This window comes from Rattus norvegicus, chromosome 14 (assembly GCF_021556685.1).
Source record: "Rattus norvegicus strain SHRSP/BbbUtx chromosome 14, alternate assembly SHRSP_T2T, whole genome shotgun sequence".
Taxonomy (NCBI): Eukaryota; Metazoa; Chordata; class Mammalia; order Rodentia; family Muridae; genus Rattus; species Rattus norvegicus.
The window spans coordinates 19539001-19549002 of NC_141547.1; the positions used below are offsets into that span (position 1 = coordinate 19539001).

The 10002-nt window shown below is 38.3% G+C and overlaps 1 protein-coding gene across 1 annotated transcript; it reads left to right on the forward strand.

Moving 5' to 3' along the window:
• The first annotated feature begins 1039 nt into the window (after positions 1–1039).
• Jchain (joining chain of multimeric IgA and IgM) lies at positions 1040–9233 on the forward strand. The gene is given in 4 exon segments (NM_001402445.1): positions 1040–1132; positions 2595–2715; positions 6494–6574; positions 7525–9233. Coding segments are annotated over 4 exon segments (480 nt in total). The 5' UTR covers positions 1040–1068; the 3' UTR covers positions 7739–9233.
• Positions 9234–10002: the final 769 nt, after the last annotated feature.

The following is a 10002-nucleotide window of genomic DNA, read 5'->3' on the forward strand; positions in this document are numbered from 1 at the left end:
ATCCACTGGAACTTGAGTTACAGACAGTTGTAAGCTGCCATGCGAGTGGTGGGAATTGAACCTGGGTCCTCTGCAAGAGCAGCCAGTGCTCTTAACTGCTGAGTCATCTCTCCAGGCCAAGGTGGCAGATTCTTTGAAGGGATACAATTATGTGCTAGGGTTTCATATTTCTCTGGCTTCTTACATTTAGGCTGCCTACTTATGACCATAAAGCATTGTTTATTACCTCTCAAAAATACAGAAGTCAGAAAATTAAAGATAAGAATCAAAATAATACACAGTTGCTGCAGTTACATAAACTGTAGTCATCCTGTTTCCAAGATAGGAAATTCTAGGATGTTGGAGATGGGCTAGGAGTTTCTCACCCCAAAACAAAAGTATGAGGCCAAATACTCCAGTGACTCACTTTTCCTGTGGAGACAACATGGATATTGTAGTACACGTAGGCAGAAAAGCAGGAAGTCTGTGTGTCCTGTCAGAGTAAAATGAAGCATTAGTTCAGGATCTATTAATTTCAAAATCTACATGTGTGTCTGAACTTATAAAATAACTGAAAGTAGTAAGAGTAAGCACATGGATGCTTAAATAGAATAATTTGTTAATTAAAGATCACAAGAGAAGCTGCTATAGGATACTCTTAGGAACCTGAAAGGCCTTCAATACTTCTCTTCCTTCATTTCTTTTCTTCTCCTTCCCTTCAGTCATCATTCCAGCTGTGAGAAACAACTGATTGGAGGACTAATCCGAGTATATGTAGATGTTGAAGTAGAGAACTCATATTTAAATATTCTCAACAGAGTCCTGACTCGACATTCTAGTTTGTCTTGGGGTATGAACCAAACGATTCATCAAATTCCAGCTTTGTAGGAAAGCTTTAGGTAGAGGGAAATACCTAAGTATGAACCATGTGTAGCATACAGTTCAAACCTGAAGCACCATTGTGATCACGGCAGTTCTTGTTTTGGGATGTTATTTTAAGAAAGCAGAAGCAGCATCATTTGCACACCCCTTATAGACACACACTTGGCCGTGGCTTTTTGGCTTCAGTCTTTCAAAAGTGAAGACAAGATGAAGACCCACTTGCTTCTCTGGGGAGTCCTGGCCATTTTTGTTAAGGCTGTCATTGTAACAGGTAGGTGGTACCTATACAATAAAGCCAAATAAAAGGGAAAATATAGAACAGATATATGTTTCAGGTCTAAAGACTTTAATCTTCTGCTGGCTAGCTGGATGGCTAGCTGCCTTTTAACCTCATTTTATATATATATATATATATATATATATATATATATATGATTCATTGTACTCTCTTTGTTCTTTTTGCTTCTGTTTGGCTACTCCAGCCTATAGCATAAGAAAATAACTATTTTGGGAGTAGCTATAGTAGCCACACTTATAAATTCCCATGTATAACTTTAAAACCAATAGCCCTTTCCTTGAGTCTCTTTAATTACTATTCTAGAGAAGTCAGGTAATAACTGTGGTAATTATGATATAGACTGTATTTTGATTTTTATCTCCACAGAGAAATGGAATCAGAGTGAATACTGACTCTCAGAGTTAGAGCTTCAGTGCCTACCTTTGCACTTATTCATGTTCTGTGGAGTGACATTGTACATCAAATGGAGCACATAGCTAACAATATTTACATTGTTTTTTCAGCAGAAACTTGCAGACAGTATTTTACACTGATAGACACTCTCTCCTTTAATGGCGTTCTAGGAAAAGTTAATACAGGCCTTGTTGCTCTTTCTTGTTGAATCTGTGTATTGACTATGATTATTAGTATGAAAACATATCGATAGTTTAGGAAAGTTTTGGTGGAGAATATTAAATATTACAAAATAAGATAGTCTTGGGAGAAAAGATACTGCTTCTAATACGATTTACAGGGAATAATTTTTTATAAGAAGAAGTGGGAATTGCGGAAGAACTCAGTGTTTGCAGTTGGATAAAGACTGACATCATAGTTAACTTTCACAATTGCTTTGATTGGGGAATAGTGTAAATTTTTGTTTTATTTTTCATTTTGGTGTTTATCACTGAAGTTTACTATGTGTCATCACTAAAATAATTAGAAGCATTAGATATAAATCAGAAATCCTTCAGCCTAGCTGCTCCTTAATTTTTCCAATAAAGAAAAAGAAAATTTAGATTTTCTTTGCTTTTTTAGATTAGGAAAGAAAACAAATAGAAAAACTAGGACTTGTGAACAATAAAATAAAAGTTAAAGGTTTGATCTAGGCATGGTGGTGCACACTCGTACCTCAGCACTCAGGAGGTAGAACCAACCACAGCTACATAGTGAGTCTTAGGCTAGCCTGGGCTACATGAGACTCTGTTTGCTATCTTCAGGTAAGAAAGGCAAATTAACTCATCTTAGCACATACACACTTAAAAAAAAGACAAACACTACCTCTTTATGTAATGCAGGGTGTCTCGGAGGTTCCGAGGTTGCCCAGGCAGGCCTTGAATTTCCCATCATCCCTCCTCAATTTCCCAAGCGCTGGGATAGCTGGCCTGCACCTTGACACCAAAGATAGCATGGAATTCTGTTTTCCTTTTCATGATATAGTTTGCCTTTCAAACCCCAGGTGACAATAAAGGGACCATTCTTGCCGACAACAAATGCATGTGTACCCGAATTACTTCCAGGATCATCCCTTCCCCCGAGGATCCTAATGAGGACATTGTGGAGAGGAGTATCCGAATTGTGTATGTGACATTCACATTTCTTTTCTTTTCTCTGTTGTAAGAAGATACTTTGTATTATTAAGCTTTCTTTTCTTTTTAAAGGGAATCATGCAAGGTTTTCTGAAACATTTCTATAGCAGGGAGGGGTCTTGACAGTGCTTGCCTTGTTTAAATGTAGTGTCTTTAATCCACTTCTGATGTGTAGCACCGTTAACGAGATTGAGTCATGAGTTAGATGAAATTGAGTTTTGATAACAAGGAAATTTTACAGACCTGGAGGGCAGAAGCAAAGGGAACCAGAGACTCCTACTTAGTCACTAACATCCCCGTTCGGATGCAGTGATTCAGTGTGAATCAGAACTTTCAGTTATTCGTTATCACTTTAAACTGCAACTTCAGACAACAGGAAACACTCAACTTTTGTTCCACAATTACTGACTATTGAGCATTCTATACTGTGCTCCTAAAAGACTAATTAAAATTGATTGTAATGACTTTTTGCTCCTAAATTGAACCTATTCATTTTATTTCTCATATAGCCCAGACTTATATACTTGGTAGCATTAAATCAATAGCAAGAATATTGATAATACTTGAGAAATGCAATTTCTACTTGATCCAATCACTGACAAGTTTTTCTTGCTAAATACTCTCACTTTAATAGTTTGCTCCAATCAAATACTTCTTGTAGGAAAAGAACATAGCAGTCAATCCCAGCTATCAATGGGAAAATTATGATGTTTAAAAAATTGTTTCAAGGTCTAACTGCATCAGTTTGTAACTGTGCACTCTTACAAATATCATTTGTCTACTCCAAATCTAAAATTTCTCATCTTTAAATAGAAGAAAAAACAACTTTAGGATTATTAAAAATTGAGACTAGTTATTGTTTGTAAAGGTTGTGTAGTACCTGTCACATATCTTAACAATACTATTATTTACTTAACTATGTGTTTGCTAATCTTATTTTATTGTCATGATAAAATGCCGTGGAGTGTTCCCCAGTATTTTGTCAGTAGCACTGCAGATGTGTCTTACTCCCTACAAAGCTAGTTTGATTCTTCATTGTGCCCTCTATTTCATTCCTGGTAAACAAAATGAAACAAAACACCAAGCTCCAGGAGTCCTGGAGTGCGTCCTTATTTCCCCACACTCACAGTGGTTTTTACCTTTTCTATTTTTACATCTAATGGATCCCGTGTTTAAGAATTCCCTCTTGTTACCCCTCTCAGCTTGGTTAACTCTTCTTCAGTTTGTGTGTCTAAATTTAGCCACTGAGTCCCATGGGAGCTTTTCTGAAACAGCTTCCTATAGCAGGGAGGGGGTCTCAAAAGCAAGGTCTTTATTTTAAATGTTGACACTTCAAAGTTTTTTTGCCAAAACACTGTAGAAATTTATTTATTTAATTGGAATTCAGAGTATAATTCATAAAGTGAGTTTTAGAGGGTCTGAATTACTTCTTCTTCTTCTTCTTCTTCTTCTTCTTCTTCTTCTTCTTCTTCTTCTTCTTCTTCTTCTTCTTCTTCCTCCTCCTCCTCCTCCTCCTCCTCCTCCTCCTCCTCCTCCTCCTCCTCCTCCTCCTCCTCCTCCTCCTCCTCCTCCTCCTCTTCTTCTTCTTCTTCTTCTTCTTCTTCTTCTTCTTCTTATTAAATCTTTTTTTTACAGTCCAGTTGTTATCCCCTTCCTGGTCTGCCCTTGCCCCCAACCCCCCATCCCACCCCTATCCACCCCTATCCCCCCACCCCCCACCTCACCCCTGTCTCTGAGAGGATGTCCTCCCTTCCTTACCCTCCCACCTCACCAGACCTCCCCACTCCCTGGGGCCTCATTTCAACTTTTTATTAATTTATTTATTTACATCCCAAATGTTGCACTCTCTCCAGGTCCCCCCTTCCCAGAGTTTCCCAACCCTTCCTCCTCCTCTTAGCTTTTGAGAGAGTGCCCACCTGGCCTCCCTCCCTTGTAGAGACATCAAGTCTCTACAGGATTAGTCATATCCCCTCCCATTGAGGCCAGATAAGGCAATCACTCCTCTGTTAATTACGTGCCAGGGGCCTTTAGCTCCTTTAATCCTTCCCCTAACTCCTCCATAGGGATCCCCAGCGACCTCAGTCTAATGCTTGGCTGTGAGTATCTGCATCTGTTACAGTCAGCTGCTGGAAGAGCCTCTCAGAGGACAGCCATGCTAGGCTCTTGTCTACAAGCACAACAGCATCAGTAACAGTGTCAGGGTTTGTTTAAATGTATCTTTAATCCACTTTTGCCATGTAGCACCTTTAATGAGATCAAATCATGATTTAAATAAAGTTGAGTTTTGTTAACAAGCTTGAGGAAATTTTACAGAAGTTGAAGACAAAAGTTTTCAGAACTCTTGGAAGATTATAGATTATAGATTCTCACAGAGACATGCAATTAGAGGGAATTAGCTCATGACATTGTACATAATGATATTAAAGAACTTATGCTTGGATCTCCAGGGGTACAGTTGCCTAAATAGGCATCTAACTCATCTCTTACTTGTATTATATTTTACTGAAAACAAATAATTTAGCTATGTCTTGATGTGTTGTGATGTTTCCTGATTTTTTCCTGACAGTATATTGCCATCCCTGTGTCACTGTGGCACCATTCCCAACTCTATCACTTACTGTAATGGGGTGGCTTTTTGGAAGTTACTTGCCTAATTTGAACCTTATTTCTGAGCTGTAAAAAAAAGGATAATTATGTATATATATACATATACATATTTGGGGTTCTTACTGTATAATAATTTATACAAGAACAGTATTTGGCTCATAGTTGAATCCTACAAATGCTTATTTCTCTGTCGTTCCCATTATTGAAAACCTTTTCTGGTGTTAATGAGATGGCTCAGTGCATAAAGGTTTGCTTGATAACTTGTATTTGATCTCCGGAACACTGCATGATGGAAGGAGAGGACTAATTCCCACAGGTTACACCTCAGACCCCCGCACATGTGCAGTGACATGAGCACACTTGCCATTAACACGTACATATAGTAAATAAACAGATAGTAAAAAACTTACCATGAGAGCCTATATAATCAAATCAAAGAATAGATATACTTATTCTTCAAAAATTTTTATTTGGTCAGTGTGGAAGGTTAGCACTGGGAATATAATATAAATTATGTGAGGTAGTCTATGCTGAACTGAGGATGGTAACAGAGGAATAATCTCAGCACTAGGGAGATGGAGCTGAGTAATCAGGAGTTCAAGGTCATCCTTTGCTACAGAATGAGTTTGAAGCAGATCCGAGCTGTGTGAAGCACATCTCAGCATTGAGACAATCAAAACTGAGCCAATAATCCCTTCAAAACAAATGAGCAACATGAAAACACAGTAAAATTCACCCCAAAATGAAAATAATCAAATAACTCTCCACCAACAAACCATAAAACAAAAGATGCTTCAGAAGAAGTGCATGGTTATGGTGGTGCACACAGACATATATGGAGACAAAACTCTTACACATAAAATAAATAAAAATAATTTATCATGTATACATTTAAAAATATAGATATTTTTGCTATTAATTCTATAAACAATGAACACCTTGTACATACCACACATGTAGCCATTTATAGCCTAAGAAACCAGCTGGTATGTAGACAAGAAACTGGTAACAAATTACTGTGACACCCATGTAATGCTTACAGTTGAGTAAAGTGGTGATGAGTACTGCTATAGTTCAGCAGTAAACACTAATCTGTTAAGACTACTACTAGAAACAACAATATCTATACTTAATTGTTTAACTGTTTTCTCTCTCTTTTTAGTGTCCCTTTGAACAACAGGGAGAATATCTCCGATCCCACCTCCCCAGTGAGAACGAACTTTGTGTACCATTTGTCAGACGTGTAAGATTTTCCTTCATTCTTACATATGTGGAAGTTAATACCTTTAACTAACTTCATTAATAATGATATTTCCAAAAATACATTCAGGTGTAAATATTGACAAATGTCTGGACTTTACACTGATTCTTAGGCTATTATTAGGTACCAAAATTTCATAAAATTGGGTCACAGAAAAATAGTAGTGTTGTTTATTCCAAAGAAGAAATTATTGTCATTTATGTAGAAGGGGCAAATTTTCTTCAACATTTAAATAAGTGGTGTTTAGATTTTAATATTCATGTGTTTCTTTGGAGATGATAGAATCCAGTGTTAAACAGTTAAGAAAATTCTCTCACTGGGGCGTGGTGGTACCTGGCTTTATTCCCGGCACTCTGGAGGCAGAGGTAGATGGGTCACTGAGTTCGAGGCCAGTGTGGTCTACAGAATGTGTACTGCCAGGGCTGTGCAGAGAAACTCTGTCTTGAACCCCCCTCCCCCATGCCAAAAAAATACCACACAAAAACTCCCCTCAGGAGTACAGTGCAGGAAAAGGAGAACTGGCAGTTCCAGGCCAGAATGAGAAGCATAGCGAGGCACTGTTCCCCTAAATACATTTGGATGTACATGTATATTTCTACATTAATAGATTCCCCTTGTCACTAAAACTGAATTTATTGAAACATGTATACAGCTAGGGATAAACTAATGCAGTGGAAACTGCTGTACAGTATAGGTGAGATGATCCTCTCATCAAATTATTAATTATATTGCTTATTTTCAAGTATTTTTCACATGAAAGGTCAAGAATTTTATACTATCTCCCTTGCTGTGCAGATGATTAGGTCTGGAAAGAATCGTCATTTACTGTAGGTTAGAGCTGCAAGAACAAATAGACCTCCGCTAACATCCACAGTGGCTTGGGTATTGAGATGACATTTGCTGGGGGTTCTAATGCGTGTGTATGTTTTCAGCTGTAAGAAATGCGATCCTGTGGAAGTGGAGCTGGAAGATCAGGTCGTTACTGCCACCCAGAGCAATATCTGCAGTGGAGACAGCGGTGTTCCTGAGACCTGCTACATGTATGACAGAAACAAGTGCTATACAGCTATGGTCCCACTTAGGTATCATGGTGAGACCAAAATGGTGCAAACGGCCCTGACCCCTGATTCTTGCTACCCTGACTAGTTTGAGTCACTCGCCGTGCAGCGCTGTCTTCAGAGGCTCTCCATTGCACCCAGAAGTTATACTCACTGCTAGTGAATTTGAAACGAGTGCTTTATTTTCTTGTGGTACAAAACTAATGTTCCCTTTCAACAGTTAGAATATCAGCATTGCTGTCATTATTATTATTAGTAAATCCTCATGCCTGGCCAAGGAGGTGTGTTTAAGAGTTCATTTTCTGGTGTTAAAAATTGTAAGCAAGGGGAGAAAGTAAAATTCCAAGGGTAAAAATCAAAAGGCAATAATTCAATTCAATCCCCTTCCTTCCTCCCTCCCTCCCTTCCTCCCTCCCTCCCTCCCTCCCTCCCTCCCTCCCTTCCTTCCTTCCTTCCTTCCTTCCTTCCTTCCTTCCTTCCTTCCTTCCTTCCTTCCTTCCTTCCTTCGCTGTGGAGAGCTGGAGCTTCTGCACTCTATCCTAGTCTTTCTCACTGTGCAGAGAAAACATCACATAAACATAGGGCAGGTTATATCTTCATGAGAAGTTATAAGGGTTGTGGTTTGGAACTATCTACTAATGTTTATGAAAGTCATATAATTTGATGCACAAATGAAAAAATGAATGTTGATAGAATACATAGACTTGACATTAGATTTTCTTTAAAATTTTTTGACAGTGAGATTATTGTCTGAAATTCTTAGGGGACTCTTTGGCATCTCAGCTGAATCTAATGAAATCTGTATTGCAAAATATGTATTCTCTAGTACAGTTTGAACAATTAAATAGATCGATAAGCATATACCTGTGTGAATGATTCTTTGGAAAAAATTTGCTTGTGTTTAACCTTCTTGTATGTAAATTAAATATATTATTATTGGCAAACGGTTTCTAAGTATGATGCAATGGTGCACTTGTCACTTAGCTTATACGGGCACATATTTGAGAAATCTTTGTTATTTCACAGGTAAAATTAAGTCCAAAGGCAGAGTCCATGGCACATAGCACCTTTTGGAAGCAGGAGGTGTACTCTGTGGTAGGGAGCTTGCTTATCATGCTTAAGACCTTGATGTCCACCACTGTGAACAGAAGGGAGCAAAACAAAGCATAGCAAAACAAAACAAACAACCACAAAACTTTTACAACTTCATCCCAGTAGAATCTCACTTTAATGGTAGGCTTATTTCAAAGGAATAACTCGTCACATACAAAGAAACATTATGGTAGGACACCATGGTCAATTGATGCATTTATCTAAGGGCACTACAGAAAGTAACTGCTGATTCAGAGGCTCATGTGAAGATACTTCTGAGCTGGGAACAGGGGTTCAGTGTCCAGGTCTGAGCTGTATGCCAGCAGTGCATATGAGGTCTAGGAGGCAACGCTAATGGCCCAATTGAAATTTATATTCTTACAAGGCTGAACTAATATCAGGCAAGGTAATTAAATTTAAGATCATTTCTTCTTTTAAAATGAGATTACAAATAACTATTTCCTAGATTTTATAAGAATGACGATACATCCAGTATATGGATATATGTGTTTATATGTCACTGAGTATGGCAGTCACAGTGGTTAACAATAGTCATTACAATAGCAAATACAGTTGTTATGTGCGAATTTTCTCTTGGCTCCTCTCTGACACAACAAACTAGTGAAAAATACAAGTATGTGCTGTAGTTCTTACCTGCAGATACTGAAGGACTCAGAAAAGATGATTACTAATTTCCTTCCCTAGAGATGCTGATAAGTAGTTTTGGGTGCAGAAGCTGGAGAAACTGCAACTCTTACAAATTCTCAAATTCTGCTGCTGTGGGGAATGACGCAACTGTAGTGGCAGGAGTACGAGCCTCCACTTCCACCTAGTGGTTGCAAAGTAAAGCGACTAGGAGGTTTTTTTTTTTTTTTTTTTTTTTTTCCTCCTTTAACCTTCATATGAAAAGAGTTCTAGCTTCATTTTGTAAGTAGCATGCTTAAAGTTCATATTTATTTATTTAGTATGTGTCCATGAAACGATGGATATATTCATACATGTGTGTGTGCTTATGTGTCACTTAGGATGGCTGTTGTAGTAAGTAACACTCTGACTGCCATAATATTCCCACTGTTATGGGCTGTACCCCAAACCACGAGCCAGCTTCCGTCCTTAAGTTGTTGTGATACTTTTCTTTTTGAGACAGAGTTTTCTGTGTCAATCTCTGGCTGTTCCTGAACGTGCTCTGTAGACCAGGCTGGCCTTGAACTCACAGGAATTCACCTGCCTTTACTGGGATGAAAGGCATGCACCACCACT